Consider the following 27,211-nt stretch of genomic DNA (forward strand, 5'->3'; position numbering starts at 1 on the left):
CCTTTCAAATGGATGATTTATTTGGCTATATCTACATTAGCATACTTTCAAAGACAGAAAGCCTATTGCCTACGGCTGTCACAGGGTCCAAGGGCTGTGATGTCCAGCACAGTGTTGTGCGGCTCTTCTGCGGCCCATGTCCCACAGACACCCCTCAATGGGTGGCACTGAATGCCTTTTGACGAGCCTCACGGTCTGGAAGAGTACTGAGATGAGGCTTGACCTGTAAGAGAAGGAGCAGATACACAATTGGTTACAGTGAGCAGGCAGCCAGAGAAAAGAGGTTGTGGCACAAGCAGGGAAAAGACTGGATTAGCACAAGGGTTTTGCCTGTTTGGGAGGTGCTGCTCCAGCTGAAGTTAAACACAACCTGTTTGAAATGAGGGCTAGTTTTCTGATTGTCTTCAGGAGATGCTTATTCTGCCCTAGTAACAAGATACTGCAGTCTCACTGTGCTGTGTTGGTTGTGTGATGTTTCCAAATGCTCTCATACCTTAAGGTGAACGCTGAAATAAATATGGCTGGTTTTCTACAACAGGGAACTTGTGTGCTTCAGTGGGGGGCCAGGATGGGCCCAGAGCCTATCAGGGACTCTTGCATGACTTGGACAACAAACACAGAAGCAGCCTTTCCCCAGGGATCACCTTTGGTGTGGTGGTAATGGGTGAACAAATCCCAAGACAAAGAAAGGGGAAATCATCTGGAAGAGAAAGGTCCCTGGGCCCTTTGGGGTGAACACCCTTCGGGGTGCTGCTTGCACGCAACTGCATGCAGCAGACTTAAACAGTAAATGCAACGTTACAGAGATGCGCCTGGAGTGGTTTTACCACGGGGTGGAACGGGTTTGTCTGCTCCAGCGCAATTCCTTGTGCCGTACATCTGCCTTGTGTGGATGTGTGGAGCTGCCTCCTGCCTCCCCCACCCTGCTCAGGCTGGCTGGATGTCAGGTTTTGCATATGTAAAAATACACAGCCGTCTTTGCCCTGGAAAGCTTGCTAGTGATCTCATTAATCAAGACAAACAAAGCGTAGTTAGCTATTCCCCCTCTCTGGAGGAAGGCGCTCAGGTACTTACATATGCATTTCAGTGCCTAACTTCAGACAGTTGTTTCTGGATGTTTTTGCTTTCTCACAAGTAGCAGCAGTGACATAACCGCTCCCCAGGAAGGAAAGGTGGGAGAGGCAGAACCCAGGGCTGCTGACATAGGTGGGTAGTCCCTGGGATCTGGGACAGTCCCCAGCTGGGACAGCTCCAGCCTCCTATTAAAGATGCAGGAGTTCTTCCTTCGGAGCTGGGATTGTTATTAAAACCCAGTGCCTGCAGGTAGGGACAGCTGAGCTGCTTCTCTGGAATGTGCCTCTGTCTTTCCCATTGTGCTCCCTGCCCACCAGTGCTGGGAGCTGGGCAGAGGGGAACTTCCGCATGGGACTGGGTTGAAGCTGCAGGGAGGAGACAGCAGTTCATTCACTCCAGTCTTGGTGGAGAGCTCCCAGGTGAACAATGTCACACTGAGCCACAACTGTCAGTAATTAAAGTTAGCAGAGCCTTGACAAAGTTGTGAGGGATGCCAGCTTCTGCCCTCAGCATGAGTAAGTGGGAAGCACCAGGTGTGGGACAGGGGACAAGTGCTAGCTTAAAAAATGACAGACCCTCTCCTAACAAGGGCTAGAAATTAGAGTCAAGATAAGGATGTTCTTGGGTCAAAGGTCTTACTATGACAGAGACTGGTGTTGAGAAGTCAATGCCAGTGATGGATCCTTATCTCTGATACTTCTAATTCATATTCTAAATGATGAACCCAAAGACACTTCCTCTAGACACAGCTGATGATCTTCACCATTGCTCTGGTGTGGACATGGGCTGTTACACCAGGATTTTGTCCAAACCATGGATTTAGAGCACTGGCTGTAGCAGGACAGGAACACAGTTTGTAGGCAGCAGCTTGGTGGTTTTCCTCGCAGGATGATGGAACTGCAATGGTTTTCAGCTGCTGATTAGATGCAATGTTCTGCTGTTGTTCATTGTATTTGTCATTGACAGATTAAAACCTGCAGGACCCTTGCAGCTGGGGTGTTGTAATGTCAGTGCTTGCTTCAAAGAATTAAAGGGGCAATACCAAAACACCTTAGCATTCCTAAAACTTTAATATATATTTGGCTGTTATTTTCTTTTGGGTTTCTCAGTTATGATAGTGTTTTGAATCTGAGGACTGTAAATGATCACTTGTCAAGCATTAGTACAACCACATATGTGTTGCAAGCAGTAGCACGTATGCTAATGGAGGACTAATAAATAGCATGTGGGAGACAGAAAAGCTAAGCTGGTACAGGGAAGGCAGAGCTCTCCTGACAGCAGCAGAACACATACTCCAGAGACCAACCACAGCTTTGTGGGTGCTGTTGATGGTGGGCTTGGTGCGGGAGGTGCTGGGCACTGTGAGCACCCTTGGGTGCTCAGTAAGCTTAGCTACTGGGTGGAAGTGCTAATTAATGTACCTGGATTAAATGGTTTGTAATGATTTGTGGGAGGTGTTGAGAAAGAGCCCGTAAAAAGGGCTGAAGCAAGCAACAAGCAGCACCAGGCTCTCCTCCTGCCCTTGTAGGACCCATGCTTGGCTTCAGGGAGATGTGGCTGTACCTATTCCTCTTCCAGTACCTGCCTGGCTCTGCCTGCTCCTCAGAGGTAGCCTCCCAGCCTTGTGCCATTTTTCACTTTAACAGCAAAGCAGCACCTAGCCTCAGCCTTGTTTTTCCATCATCCATTCGACTGAATCCTTTTACAGGGTGACAAAACACTTTCTTGAGCTCTCTTTATGGGAAACCAATCTCTACTCCTTTTTCAAAACCTCCCTCATTTACAGGAGTCTAACAAATCCTTGGCCTTTTAAGTCCTTTCCTGTTTGTGTTCCTTTTTCTCTTTCTTCCCAAACCCAACAGTTCCATGTTTGTAGATATTTTTTCGGGGGGGGGGGGGGGGTGGTGGGGGGGAATAAAATACAATGTGAAGAGGGGTAGGGTGTACACACTGACGCACGCCGCGCCGAGCATCCCCGTACAGACAAAAACCCCACGTGCGCGCACATCGAGATGCAAATGATTTCCGTGAAGCTATCACTTGTAAAGCTTGACAGAAAATAATGAGAAACACTAAATCTTTTATAAGGTCAACACTCAAGCAGCTGTCAAACAAGAAAAGAATTTAGCGAAAGATCCGCAAAAACTTCCATCGCCTCATTAAATCCAACAGGGCCGGGGCCCGGTGTGGTGAGGAGGCACCGGGGCGCCTCCGTTTTGTGTCAGTAATTTGTGGTGGAGGAAGAGGGAAGACGAAACAGCCAGCGCCGAAGGGGCCTTGGGGGAGGCTGGGGAATCGTTAGTGCGCCAGGAGCGGCCTCGGCTCCTAATTGGAAGCATTGGGCATTATCAACGGAGGATTTGCCTCGGCTCCCTGACAGCTCTCTAGGCCTGGAATGATAGCCCACTTGTCAGTGTAAAAGACCATTAAAAACAAACCATTTTGATTTAATTGGAGGCGGTGTGCTGGGGGCCCAGGTGAGACGCTTCATCAGCTGATGTTGGCTGCTGATGCCTTTTTCCCCCTGTATTGATGGCTTTTTTTTTTTTTCCTCCCTTTCCTTTCAAAAACTGTCTAGGAAAGAGAAAGAGGTGCTGAAAGATCCTTCACAGCTGCATTGAGAGAGGCTTTCAATAGGGTTGTCAACAAATGCCATGACAAGTTAGAGAGAGGCAGGTACTTTTAAAACAGACGTTATTTTGTCCAAGATGAGCTGTGCTTGGAGGTGTGTGTTGGATTATTAAGGTTACAAATACTGTGGCTTTTCCTGGCAGTAGTGCTCTTTACTGGTTTAATGAATGGGGTTAGTTTTTTCTCTCTCCACCTTTCTAATTCTAAGAACATAGGGAAAGGCAGGACAAGGGAGTCTGGGCTAAATGATCCTTATCTGCTTCAAATGCAGGAATGTTCCAAATAGCTCTTTTGGCTGCTGTATTTAATGCCCCACAGAGATTTGGGAGGTTTTTTTGCTGCCTGAAAATAAGGGTCACAGATGTTTGCTGAAGTTCCACGGTCACTTGGTATGTACAATAGGATGAGTAAAGGAGAGTTAACCCACTGGAGCTGTAACCTAATGTGTACCCCTCTTGGTAGATGTCCTGGTATCAGACCAGAGTGGCAGTTTTCATACTGACCTCATGTGTTCGAGATTTGAGTCCTGAGCTTTTTCATGCCAGGCAGAAGCTTTACTTCAGACTAAGTTGTCTGTTGGTAAACAGCATCTTGACAGAAGGCAGAATAGGTCCATGAATGAAATCCCAAGTCCATTTAAAAAACTTCTGCAGATTTGTGTATGAAACAGTAGGTAGCACTGAAAGCGATGGCTGGTGCTCACCTGTTACTCAACACTCTGTGTGTAGTTTTACCCTACTGCAGGCACTCCAGATCTGTTCCTTCATGTGTGAATGCTCTGTAACAGCAATGGGCATTGGTTGCTGATAGTTGCTTGTGCTGTCTTTGGGCACCCAGGCTTAGATGTAGATGGAGCCTGGCCTGGAGATGGTGCAGGGGTGTTGTTTTCCTGTGTCAACTGGGAGATGTTTGAGAGCAATGAAAATGGCAGAGGAATGATGGGTTACTATGTCTTTCAGGGAGGCACAAAGAAGTGCTGAGCATGGCATTAGGGTGTGATGAAGAAGTTGAGTGTCCAGGATGTGTGCAAAAGGAATACCAGAAAGGCTGGACCATTGAACAGCCGCCAGGTGACACTGATTTTCTGATTATTTCCTTTTTTTCTTGGTCAGCCAGAATCCCATCTGAAGGGAGGTTTGATCTGCACCATGGTGACAGAAAGCTCTTGAACTCATTGCTGTATTATTCAACTACTATTTAGGCCCCTGGAGACAAGTTTTGGAACACTTTAACTCCATGAAATTTTGTTGCCCTCAAACCTGGGGAGGATAAATGCCATATCTAGAAAGTCAACCCACTGTGTGCATTAAGCCCAGGTTATTTAAACAGAGTCTATGGCTTTTCTTACAAGACAACAGTTGCAAGATTACGTGAGCTGTGCTTGTCAGTTCAGCTCTTCAGACAAAAATAGAGGTAAGGCATTAAAAAGAAATGTGGAACATTTTTGTGTGTATGTGTTAAACTTCAACTGTTAATTCTGATGAAGGATCAGGCTGTGAGCAGATATCGGATCCCTGGTGAGAATCAAATTCTGGAGCCCAGAATTTTGCTGCAAAGTTTATACAGTGGGGATTCTTCTAATTACTTTCAGTGGAAATTTACCTGACAGAGCTTTCCCAGGTAACGCAAGGCATATGCGGGAGAGCCGCTCAGCCGTTGACAGAGCCTTTGATTTAGTGCCAGGTTGCAAATTAAGTCTTTTGCCAAGGTACCCGAACGTTTGCTCGTCAATTGCTTATCGCTTATTCATATCGCGCATCGAGTGCAGCCTGTTTCATCTGCTGGGGAAGGCAGTGTGTGTTGACAAAAATGTTGTCCAAAGTTGTTGCGTTTTCTTTCCTTCCCCTGTTTGGTCAAGTAAACAAGACTATTCTCCCTGAAAAGCCACCCTGTGCAAGCTGGAATCCTCTAATGAGCAAAGGAAAAACCTTGGTGTGTGTCAGTGACATGCAATGCATGGAGCTATTTTGACACACAGGTGAATTGTGTCCTACATTGCTGCTGCGTGAGGTGTTGTGTCCTGAATCCTTCTGGTTGACTTGACAGAAAGCTGGCAATCGACTGCAGAATGGCTAGTGCTGACTCACTGGTTTGGATTGTGACTATCAGATATTCCGATGGAGGTAGCTGGAGCCTCACCCTGGACTGGCAGAGGCAAGGCTGTGGGGATGCTGTATTTTAGGCAACAACATCCTCTCCAGAGTCTGGTTGATGTCATTCTGCTTGGATGCATGGTGAGTAGTGATGAGTGATAACAGGGATAGGGTACATCCCGTGAACACCGGGCGCAGGGGTATACTTATGTCCATGCCTGAGGTACAGACACCATGGAATGTAGTCCTACATCTACAAATAAATGAAGTCTTGGTCCATAGTCCCAGCTATGTTGGCGAAATCTGAGCTCAGGAATCACGTCACTGCAGGCAGAGCAAGGCAGAGGCTGTTTGTCTTGGGGAGGGCCGACTTGAGGAAGAGGAGGGCAGTGGAGAATCTTGCTGAGGTGAGCAAGGAGTTAACTTCCGTTTGGTTTGTGTAAGAAATCTCCAATTCAGCAACTTTCCCTAATGAACTGCCCATCAGGACATGACTGTCTCCCTGTGACCTGTTTGTCTCAGTGAGCCAGAGGGCCCAGGAGACCACAAGCCAGGTCAGTCCTCCAGAGCGAGACGTGGAGCAGGAGTGATCACCCAGTGTGGGAGAACCTGTAAATCACCCGGTTAGCTTAACAGTGTGGGTCATTATTCTAAAGCAGTGGGGCTGAAACCTAAATCCAAATGAAAATATAGTCAATTTGTCTATACTTTACTGACCGAATGACTATGTAATGGCATGCAGCCCTGGCAATGCAGGGAGCAAGCAGAGGCAATTAGTGGGATGGCAAAGCTCCTTTGTTTTCTTGTCTTCCACTTCCTCTGCATGCTCTAGCATGGGGCCAGGAGATAGTCCTGCAGGGACTGAATGGAAAATCCAGATTAACAGCCAGTATTAACATCCATGCCCAGTTTCTGCAGTTCTCTGTAAGGGGTCAGGATGGGAATAGAAAAACCCTCATTGGTGATTTTTATGGGTCTAAAGGAGCAAAACCTCATCTTCCTGCCACCCCCTGCTTTGGGCTACAATGATCTCAGCAGCTGGGTGCTCTGCAGTGCTTTCCCCAGGCCCAGAGCAGGCCAGGCTGAAAGGCATCATGCCAGATGACAGGGGTAACTGAGTGACAAGAAGGGCGAGTAGCTTGAGGACATATCACATCCTTGCACCAGCCTCGGGTCACATGGAAAAATAGTCTAAAGTGGGGCTCTGGTCAGGGATGTGCAATCTCTGAATGTATGTGCCCAGAGTTTGAAGTTGTTCTCAGGTAATGAGCACCTTCTGTAATAGCCAGAGCAGGTCAGTGTCATTGAAGGCTGCAAATAATAGGTGGGAGTCTGCTAACAAGCTTTCTGTGAAGTGATATTTTTGTGGTTGCTCTTCCTACCTCTTTTTGAGCAGTAGGACAAGGGTGTTATATGGATTAAAGACAGTATTTTGGTAAACTGCCTACAGTGGTTAGTGCCAACTGCTGGCCTTCACAGGGCACTGGCTCTTAAAAGAAATAAAGCCATAAAGTAGTTATCCATAACCACAGAAAAGCTTGAGAAAAAGGTTTCATGAGGACAGAAACACTGTAAGAACAAGGTCCTTCACTTCTTTGGAGCAGTGCTCTCTATTGTCACCCTCATAAAGGCAGAATTGATAGCAACACCTGAAGACCCTGAGTTTGGTTGATAGGTTGGTCCAGTTTGTCTTTCAAGACTGTTCTACCACCAGCTTTACAGAGGTAGTTAAAGCACAGTTTGGAGGCTACCAAGTGTCTTTGGAATCATTAACTTTTTGAGGGTTGTTATTGCTTCTAATTGAGTAAACATTTATGGATGTTCAAGATAAGTTATTTTTTTATGGAGGAAACCATGCACTGAACCTCAAGTGAATAATGAGTTTCCTGATCCAAGATTTAACATGGGCTGTGCCTGTTAGATCTGCAGCTGGGGAAAGGCAAACCTTCTAGGTTAACATAATGAGAGAGGAGGAGTACAGGAAATCTGCAGGGGCTGTGCAAAGTGAGCTGTCCCTCCTCCCCAGATGCTGCTTCTGGGAAGGAAGGGAAGAGGAGAGGAAGGAGAAAAGCAGAGAGGAGAAGCAAAGACTCAGGGGTTTGAGAGCTGTGTCTGGGGGGAGAAACCCAACCACAGTCATGGATGAAACAAAAGGGAAAGCATGAAGAAAAACACAGGCTGAAAAATGAATAGTGATGGAAAGGTCTGGGGTGAGAGGAGCTCTAAAGAGGAGGCTTGCCCCAGTATCTCGTGTGACTTACACAATCTGTTTAACAGCGATCGGTCATGTTCTTTCCCTGACACTAGCTGCAGCAGCAGCTCTGTGCTGACAGGCAGTGGGGAATAAGTGATTACTGACATATGCTAATCGGACAGTCTTAGACAGGACGTAAGAGGAATACATCAAGGTGGTGCAAAACACATTTCTTGGTTGAAACTCTCCAACTTGCACAAGTAAATTAGCTTCAGGAAGTCACAAGCCTTCTTTGTTGTTTTAAGCTGCAGTTAAAAATCAACAGCAATGGCAAGAAAAAATTACCCCATCTGAACAAGGGCTGAGGCAGAGGGCTGAAAGGCTCTTTGCAGTGGTATCTATCAATGCCAGATATGATTTTGGCCACGTAAACTCCCTGCAGGGTTTCAGTGTTTTCAGACTTCCTGGAGTCTCCTTTCCATTCTGCTTGTCCAGCTCTTTTCCTTCCTTCCTGAAATACCCCGTAGCTCTTCACTTGAAGCTTCCCTGTAATTTACGCCACAAACATAGCTAACAGAATACAAACAACTACCCCAGAGCATAGCAGGATGCACAGAAGAATTCAGGGAGGTGTTTAGATCCCATTGCTAGAACAAGAAATCTTCACCTTGGCTCTTATTTGGATCAATTAAAGGAAGTGTCACGCACATCTGTAACCTGGCTAGACCCTCTGCTCAGTCTCAGGGTGAATATTGTCGATCAGGTAGTTTAGAGAGGTTTCAAAAGTGCAGGCTTTCTGGAAAGCTATTTCTTAGGGTGAAAAATTCTCCTTGAAACTTCTGATGTGGTTTAAATTGGTTATCGTGGAGGTGGTTAAATGGCAGGCTACCAAAATATATGTTTGGCTGTTCTGCTTGTGTAGGATAGCTGTGGGAATACCAGTAGAAAACAAAGGCCAACCCAGTACTAACTGTAGGACATAAAAATATGCTTTTCATCTTGTGAAAAGGCATGAAAGTGCATGCAAGTCAGAAAATAAGTCATTAAACCCTTACCTGGGCGTCTGCTGCCTCTCTTCCAGGTCTTATGGCTGCAAAAATGTACCCCACCCTGAAGTCCAAAACTGGCTGATGTTTGAAGGTATTCAGTGCAGGACCATTTAGGGTCTGAATCTCTGGGAGCTCTGAGGAAGAGCCTTGTGTCTACCTTCGTTGTATACTAAGGTGTTTCCTATCCAGACCCTGTGTTATCAGGGCATGTGGGCTAGGTTAGAAGGTGTCCCTGAGTTCAGGCAAGTGCTCCATACCTTCTCCAAGCTGGGCAGGTGCCAGAAGGACTCCTCCTTTGGAGGTAGTGGCTTTTTTCGCAGGAATGTGGTGCGAGTTTCACGTACTTTCTCTTTCTGCAACCAAAGGTAAACAAGAATGGGCTGAAATGGCTGCAGATCTATATACATCAGGATAGTGTCATGATGTAGAAGGTATATAGGCAGTGTAATGACACAGAGATGAACAAGACTAAAAGTCTCTTTGGATGGGTGATCACAAGTGCCTGGTCTGGGTGGTTTTTCATGTCTACACAGCCAATACTGATATCTAAAACATACTGATGAGCCAAACATGAGCAGCTTCCAGCTCTGTGTCTGCTTTAAATGGCATCCCAGTGAGATGACTGCTGCCTGTGCTCTGAGCTAGAGCAATGGCTCATCGCTAGCTGAGGAAGTCACTTCCGCCACTCCCACTACAGGAGGGTTTCCTGGCTGTCCTGTGTGTTGCTTTCCTGATTAATTGCAGCTTGCAGTGCTTCATAGTCCCCGCATGAGCCAGTGCAGGTACCTGGTGAATGTTTTAGCCACTGTGAAACCTTAGTGAATCTGTCTGCTATTTGGTCTAGGATGTGGTTTTTTAACTGAGTAATTGGTGGCTGCAGTCTTTGGGAACTTGATCATCTATCATTAATAGATAAGGTAGGGATGCACTTTTGAGCACCCTAGGCTTGTGTATCCATAAAGTAGCTGCTAATTAAGAACACTATTCTTGCACTTCAACTATAAAGCATAGTTTGTGGTGGCAGTAAACCCATTGAAATTGGTCATTACCATATTAGCTCGACTCTTCTTTGAGCCATTAACTAATAAAACAGTCATTGGCTGCTTTTAAATGTTCTTACAGTATTGGCTTGTTTAACAGCACAGCATTGCACTCTAACAACTGCTCTGGGTGCTGGCATCAACCACACCATGCCAGGATCAGAGCTGATGTTGGTCCATTTGTTGATTATTCCATTGCTTTGTCCACTGTCACAGGTAACCTGAGCAGAGCTGATGCTGTCCAAAGGATAGCCTGCAAAGCTTCTGGCATGAGTATGACATAAACACCAAAGCTAATTTGAAACTTAATTCTTTGTTACAGCAGGGTGTTTTACTATTGTAGCAATGCAAAAAGAACCAGAGCCTCTGTTTTAATTGATATGGGGAATTTAGCTGGGCAACCTGTACCTAGAGGCATACTGATGCAGACAGATGCTTGATGATAGGTAGAAAAGTATCTCTGTGGGATAGGTGTCTAAGATGTTGAAAGGCATTAGCCAAAGCACTGTTGCCCTGGAGAACTTGCTCAGGTCCCATGGATGGCTTCAGATACAAAAATACTTAACCCCACACCCCACAAACACCACCTTCTCTTTTGTCTCTTGAGCACACACATTGTGACTTGCATAACTGGTGTTTGCCCTTACAGGGGATGCTCTGGCTGAAGCCAGGCCCATCTTATCTGGGAAGCAGCTCATCTTTGTTAGGCTTCACCAGCCTTTTAATAGTCAGTGAGGATGATTTCTCAGCTGAGGGAAGCCCATCCATTGTGGGGTAGCAGTGCTATGCACAGCAAGGGTAAGCACTGCTGGAGCATTATCACCTTTTTCTTTTCTGCTCGCTCGGCTGTTGTCAGGGCTCTCTGCTGCTCCATCCACAGCTGCTGGTATCTGTGGTGGAGGAGGTCAAAAAAGGGAGTGCAAGACCTGCAAAACATTGAAAACACAACAGTATAATCCCCAGTGTTAATATCTCTTTACCTCCCCATGCTGATTCATATCTCTGCTCTTGGAAAGTGTGACTGGTGAGAATCAGCTATACTCACGTTGGAAAAGGCTTTCTCTTACTCAAGAAAGCCTTGAATGCAGATGCTTTTTCAGTTCCTATTCCACAGCCTGCATGCCCTTGTTATAACCTGTAGAATGACTGTGCTAGAGCGTTTCCCAGAATTGGCACAATTTCTGTCTTTGCACAACCCTCTACAGGGCCCATATTGTCACCTCTGCTCAAGCCCCAGTGTGCTGGATGCACAAAGCACCACAACTATGGCTCAACTTTGGGCCCTGCTATGGCTCCAGGAGAACATTTCCCAGCTGATACCTGATGGTGGGTAATGAAAGCACTGAATGGAGCAATGTTTGGAGGCAGAGAACTGGGCTTTCGCATTGCTACCCTGGGGATCATAGGAGCAGCTCTGGCTGGGTCCCCTCCAGGCTGATGCAGCCATAGCAGCTGTGTGGAAGAACCACTGGGTGCAAAGTAGGTTTTGCTAAAGTGACACTGGGTTTGCTATTGAAATCTCACTACTGTGGTATGCCGAACTCCACAAACACATGGAATGACTGATTGGGTGAGAGGAGTAAGTGCTGTCCTAAGCAGTCTGAATAGAGATAAAAATTGACTCAAAGCAGCAGAAAGGGGAGCTGGAATGCTAAGCCCTGATCTAGTACCTCAGCTGCACAGATATATTTGCCCCTTGAAGCAGCATACCAAGGAGCATCCTGGCCAGGATAAGACAGCAGCAGAGAGGTGCTACAGATGACCATGATTCAGTAAAAGTAAAAGGCAGTTGCTTGCTGGCCAGTGTCCTGTTCAGCTGCTCTGAGCCAGTGTTAACCTGACCAGCTTGTGGCAGAGCTGCAGCCTGAAATGGTTGAGTCCTGGTCCTTGCAAGTGAGGATACTTCATCAGCATGGGAGGCAGAACTGGCAGTGGCAGCAGCAGGGTTCTTGCCTTGAGGACAGCATATCAGTTATTGCTGTGGTCCTGCTGCTATTCTTTTCCCCCAGAAGCAAATGCTTGAAGGTGATGGAGGGCCCCAACCTCAAGTTTTGTTGGTCCTTGTCCTTGCACACCTTGCTGGGGAGGGATTCTTCCATCTCAGCAGCAACCGGGGACTGTGGAGCACCAGTTCTGCTCTCACCTGTAGCCTGCAGCTCCTTCAGCTGCAGTTCCTGTGACAGAAAGGCAGTGCTTTCCCTGCCTGTTCAGACCAACTGGAAGACACTGAGGGATAGGACTAACTGCTGGGCTGCTTCTGAGCCACCATCTCCACCAGAAGGTCATTTTCTTTAGAGAGCCCATGTGCCACAGGGTGAGCTGGTGCTTCATGGCTTTTGGCAGGAGTAGGTCAAAAATCAGTAGCAGCCAGCTTTTAGCAGTCTCGAGAATCTTTGTCTATCACAGAGGGCACCAGCAGCGCATATGCAAATAGTAACTCTTCCGTTTCTTGTTCCTTCACCCCTGTGGTGACTTTTATTACTTAATTATTGCACACCACATGCTTCAAAAGAGCCTAATCTATGGTCGTGTTTTCTAATGATACTAGATGTGCAATCCAGCAATATACATCCCGAGGGGGCATTCATATCAGAGGAGACATCCTTCTGCAGACCTCCTGTTTCATACATCACATGCTGCAGGGCTTTTCAAGGCTTTGCTTACAAATCAGCTGTGCTGCTCCAGATTGTTATCTGGAGACACCCAGTGCCAAAGGTGACACCCAACATTTACCCTTTGTTGTCCCTTCTCCTTCCCTTCCAGTTTGGCATTTCCTACTGATCAGAGCAGGGCGAAATATTTGCAAAGGATGAAAGATACGGCAAACCTGTGGTCAAGTGTCTTGTTTTCTGGGTAGGTCTCCAGTATTATTGCATGGAGTAAATCTTGGGATTTCTGGCACAAGCATATGGTGAGCTTTGCACATGGGCTTGTTTCCTTGGCCTGTCCTTTTGCTCTCCAAGGCAGGAGCTTGCCTGGTGTGCAGAAGTAGCGGGGAGGGACATAGGAAAACATTGAGCCTTTGTGTGTAGTGTTTGATTATTGATTTTTGTGGTAGCTGAATGTGTTTTCACATCTCTATGGAGGTGACTTTTACCATCTCCACTGGACCAGCCAGTTGGTGACTGATTAGTCCACAGCTGGCTTGTAAGTAAATGCTTGAAAGGACACATTTGGGTTGATGCTCTTCAGAGATCCTTCCCTGCTGTGTGATTAATCGCATTTAAGTCCTGATCCAGCAAAGTATAGAATCATGCCTGGAATGATACACGCATGAACTGCCTCTTTGAAATCGGTGGGAATGACTTGTGTGCTTAGTTATGCACGTAAGCTCTGGTGGGGCTGTAGGACATGAAGCTTCATCTGTCTTTTCCTGACTCTTGTGAGAGAAATACTGATGAAGCGGGGAAGAACAGGGGATATCAGGTAACACACTTTGACTGAAGTTACTGGAGAAATTTCAGCGAGATGGCTTTTTCTTTGTAGGTCAAACACTGATCTCATCGGAGTGGATGGGGAATTTTGGCCTTGATATCAGTGCCACTTGGAAGTGTGACAGGATTTCTCATTTGTAGCTGGCCTTTGGGAAAACGTCCTCTTGCCTAGTGTTACTTAAGGACAGGAGTAAATGGCTTGTGTGTTCTGTTACCTTTTGTCACCCTGCCCAGATGTCACTCCTCTGAACTGGGAGGATTTTGCTGTCATCCGTGGATGCTGAGGGGAGAGCAGGAGAAGCATCCACTGAAAACAATTATTGTGGGTTAAAATCCATCTTGTTCAGAGTAGCTCAGATCTCCTTGTTTTGGCACAACCACCCTGCCGCAGACGGGAAAGGGAAAGAAGTTCTGATAGGATGTAACAAATTATTTATAATTGTGGAAAAAAATAATCAGATGCTTCCTTTTATAGTCAAATAGTTGGAGCCACTTCTAATGCTGACATTTCCTAAATATTTTAAGATTTATCTGTGCACATTTTCAAAACTATTATCCCTGAAACAGTTCCTGTCTCTTTAATAGACTCTCTGTCTAATTTACTTTCAAGAGTCAGGGTACAGACCTATTTTCAACTGAAATGACAAGCACCTGCGAGCTTGGTTATGCAATGTGGTATGCAAGTCTGCCAGAAATCTCCTAGAAAAGAAGCTGCAGCCTCCTAATAGGCTATTTTACTGTGAAAACAATGCTAAAAAGTATAATAAAGTATTAACAATATTAAAATAAAACAGTGTAGGCCTTAAATGAGCTACAAACTAGTTAAATCTATTCCATTCAATATGAGCCTTCAGTGCTTTGCAGCTGATACCTCAGAGCTGGGATTTATCTAAAATGAAGGCACCAGGGACATGCAAGAGAAACGGTAATTATAATTTGCAAACATTAGGCTGACATTTTTTTTGTGTATGTGTGTATGAATTCTGACAGCTGTGATTTGTGCCATGCCAAATAGTGTTCTATTGAGCTGGGAAGGGCTCACTTTCTGGCAGGCCATCCTCAGAGCAGCAGCTCATTAAAACTTTGGAGAAGAAGTTGCCGAAAACAGGAAGGCGTCAGAACCATCTGAGAGGCTTCTGGTACATGCTTGTTGAAAGGTGTTTGAGAAGAGAGCCTTGGGTCTGACAAACTGGAATTTTAGTACGTCTCTCCGTTCACAGTGGGGCAAAATAATTGGTCATCAGTGACTACTAATTTGGTTTAGTAGCCAGAGGCAGTTTTTTTTCTTCCCAGAAAATCAATGACAGTGCCGAGGTCTGTTCAACGTGATTCAGCTCAAGACGGGTCCTCATTTAGCTCTTGATGCTTCTTCCACTGGAGACAGCTATTTTGTTAAAATGAAATTAAAATCTAGCTATAATACTCGGCTCTGGGAGCAGCACCCGTCAATGCCATGCTGCTCTTGAGGTTTCAAGGTTGTCAGTCTCCTCTCAAACTTATTTTCAGAGGCTTATATATCAACTGGAGGAAAAAAAGAAAGGTACTTGGTAAAAGTGGATACAAAGGACTTTGCTCAGGAAGGGGGTTTATACCAGCTTAAAAGGTGCAATCAATTTAATTGCTAAGTTGTGCTGTAAAATGATGAAACTTGACTTGCGATAGCCTTTTTCTTGTATAATTCAAAAGCATAGGGGTTTGTAAATATTTGAGTGCAAACTTCAGCCCTTGGATTTTCCAGGTAGCTCTCCAGCCAGGGCAGAGAGCTGCACAGCTCCTGCTGCACTGTTCCTGCTGCTGGTCAGGACAGGCTCCAGTGGGAAGCAGAGTAAGGGAGCAGAGGATGTGCACAGGTGCTGGCTCCCTGGTGGCTGTGCAGATGTTTGGGCAGCACCAAAACTGCTGCTCTGATTTCAGTGGCAGCAGGATCTGTCCCTGTGTGGATGCTTATGCAACAGATAATCATATAATAGAATATTTTACAGTTGTGGTATTAAAGCTGTGTTGCAAAACCACTGCCTATCCTGAAAGCTGAACCCTTTCTTGAAAGATTAATGAGGTTTCAGGGGGGTTTAGTCCTTGTTGATGTCCTTCCATCTGAAATGATATGCTTCTGTTGCACAGCAAGGACCTGTCTGTGGGGTTGTCAGTCCAGAGGGGAGACAGCTATAGGGGGCACCACCTTTGTGTTCTTTTCTTGTGTACTTCAGGATGGGAAGAGTTTGTCCTGTGGTAGTAGTGTCCATAAAGAGATCTTTCCCCGCTCAAAGCCAGGTCAGACAAATCCATTCCATTTGGTTTCTTATCCAGAACCAGTTTGGTCTCCAGCATCTTTGGGGTGTGTGGCTTCTTGGTGCAGCTTATCTTTAGCACGTAAAGCACAAGCTGGGGTCTGTGATTCTGCTTGGGGCCTTGGGTGCTTGGCACCAATGCAGGCGGCAGTATGGCATTAATGCTCAGGTCCTTCTGCCCTGAAAGGGGGCTGATAGCACAGGAAAATTCTGATTACAGTTTCCTTGTAGTGCTATATTGTCTCCCTTCCTTCCTCATTACTAATGGACTGGAGCTAGCAATCCATCTACCATTAATTTGTCTCCAGCAGGAATCTGGGTATGATTACAGCTCTGGCCCTTGTGTGAGAGCCGGCACAGCCCTGGTATCCCCCTGCAAACTGCCTGGCTCTGCCTTGCCTTAATTGTTCCCCTTTGGCCGGTTGGACCCGTCTCGTCTAACAAGGGCAGTGAGGAGGGCCGAGGTAATTGAAGCACTTAGCCACACTCCCAAGCATTGCCTCCTGCAGCTCATTAGGAAAGAGGCCGCTGGGCTCTTCATTATTTCTTTTAATTGTTTGTGGGTTTTGCATAACAGTGAATGGCAGAAGAGGGATGTGCAGTTAGTGGTGAATTCTTGACTTTGAAATTTGTATAAAAGGTCACTTACAATTTGTTAACGCTTTCACAACAGTGAATTCAATTAGCAGCTCTGGCAGCCCCTGCACATATGTGTATTGGGTGTGTTTGTGAGGAGAGGGAGAGATGGCAAAACAAGCAGGCTATGAATGTAAAAGCTCTCCATTTTCCTAAGAAGCTTGTGGACTATACAGTAAAGTTACAGCTTTATGGTTCTCTAAATAGGTCCTGGCAATAAACCCATGGAGAGGCCTGAAAGATCATTTTTAAATGATCTCCACTTGTCCTCACTTTCCATTAACCACTGAAGAAAATAACAAGAGAAAAATTGGTAGAAAACACTTGGGGACCAATTTTTTTTGCAGTTTTTGGGCTGGCAAAACTCTCACTTGAAATAGTGGGTCCTCAATCCACACGGCAGCTGCAGGATCTGTGCCATCAAAGCACTGATTACTCTGATTTTTCTGAAGCTTCTTTACAATCCTTGTAATTTGGATGAGGAAATAACAATATAAAGTATTTCACTGTGGGCAGCCAATGAGGCAGTGGCTTCTTGTAAGTGTCAGAGGATGTGTTATTTTGCTCAGAGGGCTCATACGTATAGAACAGTAAAAAGAATAAAATCCATTGTAAACATGCACTTTAAAAGATTTATCAGATACTCATAGCTGTACTTAGGAGTACACATGGTTACAAGAGCACCAATTTGCTTTACTATTCCCTCCCAGGCCAAGAGTGAGATGTATACTTGTAACGGTCCTAAATGCACACACGGAACACATCTTGCAGTGAAGATACCAAGCAAGCTCTTGCCCATTAAATAACTGGGTTCACAAGATGGAATTTGTGTATTAGCATTGATTTTTGGGTTGCAGATAGCCTTTGGCTGACTTAATTGAAGATGATTTAGTTTGTCTTCAACACATTTGTCTTCTGTTACCCTCCGAAAGTCAGGTGGGAGGTGATTACAGGACAGCTATTCTGCCTGGAGGTCTCAATCCATGGCTGAGTGAACAGTGCTCAGGCTGCAGCCATCAACAAATGCAAAACATCCTGATGAGTAAAAAAAACAAGGGGGAAAAAAAGCCCACGATGCTGAGCAAAACAAATCGAAGAGCAAGGTCTTCCCCTTGACCTCCATCCCATGCTTGAATCTCCCTGGCTGGGTGGGAGCATTACTTCATTTGAAAGGAAAAGATGACAATGAGGGCTGGAAAGCTTTGCTTTCACAAAAGAGATTCTGTGGTTATTTCACCCTGATGCAGGTTTTCATTGTGCAGACTGCAGAAGAAGTTTTCCAGGGGAAAAAATGTCCACTTGTGGCATGAAGAAGTTTTAGATGGTAAAAGCTTGGAAGAAATTCTTCAGCCAGTTGTAATCAATGGAGATAAACCCATGAACAACAGCCAGCTGAGGGAGTAAATTACATTCCTATTCAGTGTAATGCCGTTGGTAATAAGGGATCTAAATCTCTTCCTTTAGATCTCTTTTTTTCCCAGCTCTGTGGCTGATGTGCAGGACCCGAGCCTTATGCTAAAGCATGACTTGGCTGCTTGTTTTCTTTAAAGATGAAAGCCCGAAGCAGTCAAAACCTGTTAAAACTGCAGTAACTACGCTGAAGGAGACCCAGTACCATGGTGCACTCAGGGTGCTTTTTGGAAAGAGTTCTGCCCAATGAGATGCAGCCACCCGGGCACAAGGCAGCATGATCCAGGCAGATGTGGCTGGGAGCTCTGCGGTAGCTGATGTACACACAGCGATGGGAGCACATACCCAGCCTGGAGCATCTCCCGTAGAAGGAAATTATTCCTGAAATAGAAATTCTTATCTTAGCAATGTGAGAATGGTGGCAGAAACACAAAGTGCCTTTGCTGTGGAACTGAGTAGGATATGCAATTATCTGAACTGATGGGAGTCCTATATTTTTTAACTTGGTTGCATTTTTTGGTGCCTCAGCCTGACAGCGATTCCAATCACTGTGTTACATTTTTACAAGTTGTTTTGTCAGAGCTCAGATACTACTTTTCTAGAATTTGTTTGCTCCAATCTTGGGTTTTTTTTTGTGGTTTTACTGTATCTTTTTTTGTTTGGTTTCTAGTGATCATGGCTCAGATGTGGGCTTGCTCGAATATTCATCCTTCGTGCCTGTCCAGCTCTTCCTGGTGGGTTCTTTCCAGGAACACCCTCTGCTCTTCAGTATTGTTTCTTTGGCATATCTTTGCAGCTGGTCTATAGCTAGATTAGCTTTTCTTTCCAGGGCCATATATTAATGACCTGAGATGTTCTCTAAGTGTCCCCAAAATAAGCACACCAGGGCACTGTGTGTGCCAAAGGGACGCTGGAAATATCTCTGTACCTTTTGGGCAGCTTTCTAAACTTTGGTGCTGTGCAGACACATGGACACTTTGGGTAGAAAGGCCACTTGCAATGCAGAAGCAAGAGCATTGAAACCTCCCTTCTCGGGGAAGGTGAAAGATAAGGACAGAGCAGTCAGTTATGCCAGGAAGCTGCAGGGATAGCCAAAGTAACAGCTGAGCTGCTAAAGGCCAGTGAAACAATTGTCAACAGAGCGATAGGACAATTGCACATGATACAAAGAAAAGAGGAGGTACTGGATAACTGATGCTCTTGGCCAATTGTAACAGTTTGAAGAAGAAAGATTGCAATGACCAAATGCTTTGGAGAGGTGAGTTTGCTGCAGGAACATGGTAAAAGCAGCTGCCAAAGGATTAAAACCAGCTTTGGAGAATAGGAGGTGGAATGGCAGGAGGGGATGGTTAGAGGGAAAATGGGATGTGAAATTCAGGAAAGGGACGGTTGAAGCGAAGGCAGACAGTAGGGGGGGACCCGGCAGGAGACACAGGGATGACAGAGTGCCAGGGAAATCCTGCCAGCACACCCAAGGTCAGCCCAACCTACAGGCCAACTGCCAAGTGGATGGCAGCATGTTGGAGGCAGGGTTATGGCCATGCAGGGTTTGAAGGAGGTTCAGGTGTAGAATGGCAGAGAATGACATGTCTGTGCAGTCCCTGAGTCCAGGAATATGTTCTGGGACATAGTATGCAGGATTAGGAAACTTGCACTACTAAGAAGCAAATGAAAGCTTTTCTCTAAAAGCAGCCCTGGAAATGCTGGAGAGTGTGCTCGTGCTGAGGATACACACTGCACTGCTAGCTCCTGGGGAGAAAACTTGTGTTTGGGGTACCAACTGTGTGCTGGTGTGTCTTGGCTTCAAACTCCTTGTGTGACCTTGTGCAAATCAATGTGATCTGAAATCCAGCTGTAGACAGCATCCACGTCTCTGTGCTTACTTCTAGTTCCAAAAATGACTAGTGTCTGCTAATTTCAGTGCACGTTGAACTTCAATCAGAGAAGGTGTTTAGGGGGATAAATGTGGGTCTGGACATCTATTGGAGTTTCAAAATGCACCTTGAGTAACAAGCTGTGTTAACATTGGTGAAAATTCCGGAGGTCTTCAGACTCTGTGTCTTTAGATCTCCAATATCATCAAAACACCCAGCCTACTCAGTGCCCTGCATCCTCCCTCTTATAAAACAAGGTAATTACACAAAGAGTATAGGGGTGAATACACCTGCTAGTAGAACTGTCATGGGGTTATTTTTAAAGGAAAGGAGCTGGGATTTGGGTCCAGGGTGACAGCAACCCAAATCTGCATACATCTTATGGCTATGTAATGCGGCACTCACAAAGCACGTGGATGGGGAATGGTTTTAGCTCCTAGAGGAGGGGTATTGCCTATGATGAGCACTTTCTGTGAAAGAAAACCTGTAGACCTATTTGCAGTGGGGATGAGAGCTGGGGCAAGTGAAGCTGAGCATGCATGCACTGTAACATGATTGTTACCCCAGTGTTACGCTCAATGGACATGTGCTCTCTTGCAATTGTAGCTTACACAAGGCAGCTCTTGTAGAGATCAGAAGCCAAGGCATGAACTGGGGGAGCCTGACTGGAGGATGCCCCATGGGGGAGGCTGGGACCCTACCACATCCTCGTTACTGCTGACCTTGGCACGAGCACTGCCTGCTGATGGATCGGCTACGGAGCTGGACAAGACCCTGGGGAACCACTGTATTATCTATTATCGTCCCATCAGTGCCTCCCCTGACCCCTCCCAGCTCTGAATGCCACAGGCATCAGGGAGGGAATAAATCTCTGTCTGATACTGAAAGAGAGAAGGGAGCGAGAGCAGGAAAAAGGAGAGATGAAAAATGTCCTTTTTATGACTCTCACAACAAAGCTGGCCTCATGATTCGTAGCAAACATTTCTCTGGGAAAAGGGAGGGAGAGAATGGCGGGGAATCAGCAAAAAAGCAGAGCTGCTCCTCTCCCCTGGAAGATGTCCACGGGGAATTAATAGAGGGATATGGGTGACCTTTGAAGGTAAATATCCCAGGAAAAGAAAGAAGCCTTGGAGCTTCAGAAAGCCCGCTCCAGTGTCTGACACTGCCTGTGAAATGCTCCATGCGGCACACATCCGCTATGAACGGAAAGCAGAGACGTAAGCAATCCTCCATGCTAGAAGGAGCAGCAGGGCCAGGGTGTGATTAATAAGGCACTAATAGCAACCACAGCATTTGTGTTCATTACTATTTGGGATGATCCAGGAGAGCTCTTGTACTTAAGCCTACAGAGAACCCCTGACCTGGGTGTCTTTAGGAGACAGAAGCCTTTAGCAGCGCAGGCCAGGGGCTGGGGATATGTTGTCAGGGCTTGAGAAGCGCCTGCACATTATCTGCTGACAGCTGCATGACCACAAACCCATTCTTGTGACAGCTGCCGAGTTGCTTGGCCTTTATAACCCCCTGTGCTGCTGTTCCTGGGGAGGCAGCCCAGCCCTGGGGCTGCATGCTGGCAGTAACTGCAATTCCAGCTGTGCAGAGCAGCTGCAATGGGGCTATGGGTGCAGATTAGGAGCGTTTGTGTTGGTGTTCTGGGGATTGTCCCATAGTATTGCCATCATCAGGCAGAGTGGCTGCAGCCGCTTCAAATGCAATGGGAAGAAACCTTTGCTCTCTGGCCTTCTCAGCTGTACTGTCTGTATACATTGGGGAATGACACACAGGCTCTTTTCTTGCTGAAAAACATCACTGCACCTGGTGCATTTATCAAGGTGGGCATTTCTAAAGGCAAGGAAGTCTGCTTGAAGTCAGGGAAAAAGACTGTGTGCCATTGTTCTCTTCTGCCCTAGACAAGCATGTTGTGATTGCCTTCCCAATTAGCACTAAGAATGCAACCGTACAGAACTCAGAGTCTGAAAGCAGAATCAACTTAAATCCACTGATAACCAAATAACTTTTAACAGAGGAGGTCTTGGGGAACCTGGTTGGCTGTGATTAGGGACAGGCTTGGGCTGGGTAGTGCTCAACAAAGCTGGTATCTTTAACTTGCTAGTCATGGAAAAGTATGTTAAATTCCCACTTTTACTGAAATGGCTGTAACAGCTCTTTGGTAATCCCAGTAATTTGATTTTGTCTGTAACGTGCTTTTAAAGTAAAGGGATAAATACAATCAGTCGGCATAAAAGGTAGCTATTAAGAAGCAGGCAAGTTGTACAATAATAACTTTAAATTAAAAGCCCTTTCCCACTACTTCTGCTATTGTAGGGTCTGCAGATTTTCCTTCAAACTTTTGAAACGTGCCTAGACTTCTTAGAGGCAGCCATTTAACCTCCGTTTATGAAGAAATAAAGCAAAATTGATGTTGATTTTGGTCTACATTGGGGGATACTTTTGCAACATAAAAGCCCTTTTGCCTGCAATTTGCAGAGCAGCCCTGTCACATTGGTGAGGGCTGATACTGATAAAGATAAAGCTTTATAGCTGGGGCATTTGCAGCTAACAGCAAGCTAATGCTACATTTTCATTTTGATGCAATTAATGTTAATGTCTGCTACGAAAATTGTCATTAAATACCATTTTAAAATCCATTCAATTTGCATATGCAAAGCCCATTTACTATCATGTAAAATACACAATGCCATTCATCATGTCTCTTCTCTAGAATTTGTTGCTGTTATTTTTCTGTAGTGATTATTATCCAGCTCTTAAAATGAAACCTAATGTCTGATCCAGACCTCCACAGAGCAAGAAAACACACTGCTCTAGCAGCAGCAAGGCTGCTTCGGAGCCCCTTTCAGGGGCATTGAGCACTTGTTTGTGCTGGACTCACACTGGCTCTTCCACACTGCTGTGCTGTCCAGCCTCCCTCACGCTTCTGTGGAGGACAGGCGGTGGAGGGACCTAGAAGGGAGTCTAAGGTGCCAGTGTTCTCCCTGGAGACTCCCAGTTTCTCTAAGAGAAAGCAGCACAGCAGGCAGCTGAGAGCTGGTATGCAAGGGAGATGTGAAATGGGTCACTTCTAAGTGCTGTATCTGAAACTCAGGTAGGACTCGTGTATGCAGGATGCTTTGTAAAAGTCTTTCAGAAGATACTGCGATGCAGAAGACCTAACTCAGTGTGAAGCTTTAACCAACCTGCTGCATTGCAAGGGTTATGCCCTTCTAGAGGGTTGCTGGGAGAGCCGCATGTACTGGCTCTCTGCGCCAGCTCTTGGGAGGGAGCCCAAGAAAGCAAGAAAGGGCTTATTTGCCTCCGTTCTGCTCAATGAGGGAGGCGAACTACCCAGTGGGAGAGGGAAGGATAAAGAACTTCAATTCATCCTCAACTGCACCAGTGGAAATACCAATACAAACAAGTAGAAATGCTGTTGCTCTGGTTTTCTGACCCTGGGAAGCCATCATTCTGGCTTACAACTTTTCATGTTCCTTTAAGTTGAAGGATTTGCACTGAAGGTATTTTTAAAAGGCTCCAAGCTCTTAGTGCCACAGGTGAAATGCTGATGTATTGTGGCATCTAGATTAGATTTAGGTAGTTGATTATCTGGCACACTGGTGCAATCAGACATGGAAGTGATGCTGTGACTCAGTTGCAGCATGTCCAGGTTCAGGACACCTCTTTTATGGGGACTGTGATAGCTGAGATGTGTTGGAGATGTACATGTGAGGGTAGGAAGGGATAGTCTCATTCTGAGAAGGGACCCAAGCCTTCCCCCTTACTGTGTTTTGATGCCATAAGTCACGTCTGCAGGTAGTTCAGGAGGACACTTATTGAAGCGACTGTTTTCATCATCCTTGCGCCGAATGTCCTTTGCCTTGTAGTACAAATTATATTCACGGGCTGTGGTATAACCGGCCTTCAGGGCACTGCGGTTCATGGCAATGTAGTCTCGGGGCATCTCCCGAACTAAATGAGTCCTGGGTTTTACGGTGTTCCAGTGGCCTATTGCTGCAGATGGAAGGAAACATGAGAGACAAGGAGAAGAAGATCAGGTACCTTGGGTAGCTTCTATTGGGGAAGCCAGGCTGATGTTTGTGCATCATGTCCAAGGGCCTTGCATGGTGTGCATGTCTTTTGCATGGCTTCACCATGGAGTGAACTTCATATCTTATCCCACTGCATTTCATATGGGGATATCTTCCATCTGAATCATTTGTCTTTGCACCCTTTACAATGGCTTGCTCAGCAAGACTGATTTCAGAGTGAAATAGTTAATTTCAGGTGATGCTAATTAAAGTGGGGAATGTTGGATTTCTTCTCCCCCAGCTTGATGAGAAGTATTAAAGAGCACTGGGAAGGAGATGAGGTTCCCTGCCAGCATTAGGATTTTGTTGCAGGTCTGTATTTTAGTGGTGGTGTCGTACCTTCAGGGACTCCTCCATCTGTCCTCTTGGTGTACAACCCGTATGCAAAATCTGTGCCTGGCAGGGTGTAGCAGTTTCTCTGGGGCTTCCCCAGTTCTGCCTGTGGAAGAGCGAAGTTAAAGGAGAAATGTAAAGACTTTTCCTGATTAGCTTAAGTCCCTGAAAACATAAATTTGTAACCGAACATGGCCACAAGCACCAGGATTTGAATCCCATTGCACAAGCGTCACAGTGCAAAAGAAATGGCAGACATGAGGCTTCACTAGAGCTGAATTCACACAAGTTTGTACCTAGCTTTGCTGAAAACAGGGATCCTGACTCAACATACACAGACTTGAAGTCTCCTTGTCTGGCTAATCTCTCTCTGGCTGGGATGCCCCACTGTAGTCTTTGCTGGGGAGACCGTACCAAGTCTTAGCTTTCCTTTTGAGTTATTCCTAAGTTGTGCATCTTTCTAGAAAACTAATGTAAATTTCCCCAAGCACAATCATATTGCCACTCCTGCCTGTGAATAATCAAGACGCAAGGCATGTTGCAGGGGGAGGATAAGGGGAATGAAGAAGGGGGAGCAGAGCCTGAGGTTTATAGCACAGAAAAGAGAACTTGAGCTCAATGACCTCATTTTTATTTAGTTTTTAAATGAACTCTTCCCCAGCCCATGTGTGTCCCAGCCTGGTGGTGTCTGTGGGATTAACTGACCTCCCTTCACCCCTTTGTCTCTATCCTCCCATCTCCATGGTGAAGTCACTGCAGGATGTGTGTGTCTTGAAACCTTATTGCTTCTTGAAAGGGAGGTGGTGGAGGAGGGAAGGGGCGAGAGCCTGGCAGCCTGGGTCTGTGAGCTCTGGCTAGGGGAAGCTGGAGCAGGGTCCTCTGGAACCCTGAGGCATGGTGTGGGTGCTTTGGGACAGGTTGTTTTCCATGGGAAGGGTGTTGTAGGTGTTTGCAGGTCTCGTTGGGAGTGCTGAAATCCTACTTTGTGCTGCTTATGGTGAATCATTGAACATTAACATTGAGATGGCTGTTATTACACTCCAGAGTGAACACTCTCTGGATCAGGAGAAGCTGAATCAAATGCAGCCCTTTCTGCAAGGACCGAGTGAAAGAGTAAGACTGAAAATGAGCCATCTCCAACTTGCCACTATGGCGGTTTGAGGCTGTACAGTGACTGACAAGGAACACAGCTTACTGTAGCTGCTTGTATAGGAACATCGTCCAAACCCACATTTATATTCTGCTCCAGCCAGCAATGTGCAAACCCTGGCCAGGGCCTCATTGCTGTATGCTGCCAGCCTGGTCGTCCCTTTCCAACATGCTGTAAAAGGGTACTCACCAAGTGTGCATGATGCTGCTGAGCAGCTTGAGCTGTTCCGTGTCACCCTCGGTGCAGGCTGAGCCAATTTTGCCTGGAGAGCAAAGGTTAATAACCCCTGCCCAAACTAGGTGCCTTCCCAGAGGGCTCTCTGTTGAGGGCTCTAGAATTTGCTTGTAATTCCTCAAACTTTTTTGCCTGAAGCCATTTTTTTTTGTGCATTCAGTTTGGAGTTTCTCAGCTCCTGTCTCTATAAAAAGCACACAGGGGCTGTGTCACTGACTCCCCACTGGTGTGCTCAGGGGTGAGATCGTGCCCGGTTGCCTGAGTGACTTGTCTGTGTTGTGACAACAGCTCTGCCCCTTTGCAAATCCTGGCAAGCTGGCTGTCAGCTTTGCCAGTTTGGGATTATTGGCCCTGCAAACTTGTTCAGAGATGCTTTCAGGTAAACCCAAGGTCTTGCTTCTCAGATCTGGCAGGGAGGTGGCTCACCTTAGCCTGTTTAATCCGTGCACTTGTTACACCATAAAGCCAGCGTGGTATTTTCATGACTTTCAGGAGCACAAGTTCACCAGAAAATGAGTTTTCTGGACTTGCTAAGATCCTTCGATAGGCTCAACCCCCCCACCAGGCTCCTTGTCCTGTGCAAGGATCCCTTGTTGCAAACAGCTTTTTGAAAGCAATCAGCTTGGCTATCTGTGCATAACATGGTTGCATTCCCTTAGCTGCCTCCTGTGAACCTCTAGCAGAGGAAGAGACAGTCCCTTGCAAATGTGTCCAGCACTGAGCATGATAAGAGTGAGCAGGCTTTTAGTGCTACCATAACTGAAATACCACACGACAGTGCTAAACCATATGTGCATGCTGTGTGTGAGTTAGGGAGCTCGTGCAAAGCATAGAAACTGGTGTCAGGGATGATAAAGTAGCTTTCATTGCTGATCTATTTCTTCGGTATTTACAGGCATTTGTATGCCAGCTTGCTTGTAGATTATTTGTCGTGAGTATACAAGGGAAATGGTATTATGGTCTTCAGATGCCTGTGAAAAGGCTGTTTTCAGGGATCATGTTCTGATACTGGATCAGATACGTGAGGTCAGAAATCTGCTATGATGGGAAAGGTGTGGCAAATGGGAGGAAACTGCAGGTAAGGAGAGAGGCTTGTAACCTGTGGTAAAACTGCTTCCAGACCTTTGAATGCAGAGCTCTGTAGAATAGAATAAATAAGGGAATTTAAAGATTGCACAGTTGGGTGTTTAGTCCATTGCCAAATGAGTGCATGCTGTTTCCTTTTATGATTGGATGGCATTTACAGTCTCTTTGCACTGAATAAAGAAAGTTGAAGGTGCTGGGTAGGTAACAATTAAAGAAAAGGAATCTGGTCTGATAAATTGAACATGGAGAGAACCTGTGCCTGAAGAGAATCAACAGACTCAGAGGGCTCTGGTTGCCTGCCAACATCTTTTCCCCATAAAGGCAAAGAAGGGGAGAAGGAGGAAGCAGGAATGATTCTTGCTCAGTGTAATCCAAGATTACGGACTTTCTCATTCATAAATTAGCAAAAAGCTGTTGCAGCCTCATGGGCTGATTTCATTTGTTTGTCCTGGGGCATTGTAGGAGAGCTGTGTTGTAGAGTAGTGAGGAGAGTGAGCCAAAGTTGATGCAGAAGGTCCTTTTTTTTCTTCCCCAGTTCCAGCACTGTTCCCTGTGTTCAGGTTTAGCCTGTCACAAAGCTGCTTGGCTGGAATACAGATCTGTCTG

General features: G+C 46.0%; 1 protein-coding gene across 1 annotated transcript in view; it reads right to left on the minus strand.

The window, feature by feature from the left end:
• Positions 1-29: 29 nt before the first annotated feature.
• Positions 30-27,211, minus strand: part of CFAP77 (cilia and flagella associated protein 77) — a 59,780-nt gene continuing 32,598 nt past the window's right edge. The window contains exons 2-6 of the mRNA XM_065695363.1: positions 24,142-24,241; positions 23,497-23,725; positions 10,905-11,007; positions 9,299-9,394; positions 30-223 (exon numbers count right to left, since the gene is read on the minus strand). Of these exons, the coding sequence (XP_065551435.1) occupies positions 155-223; positions 9,299-9,394; positions 10,905-11,007; positions 23,497-23,725; positions 24,142-24,241 (597 nt within the window). The 3' untranslated portion in view covers positions 30-154. The remainder of the gene's footprint in view (positions 224-9,298; positions 9,395-10,904; positions 11,008-23,496; positions 23,726-24,141; positions 24,242-27,211) is intronic.

This window comes from Lathamus discolor, chromosome 15, assembly GCF_037157495.1.
Source record: "Lathamus discolor isolate bLatDis1 chromosome 15, bLatDis1.hap1, whole genome shotgun sequence".
Taxonomy (NCBI): domain Eukaryota; kingdom Metazoa; phylum Chordata; class Aves; order Psittaciformes; family Psittacidae; genus Lathamus; species Lathamus discolor.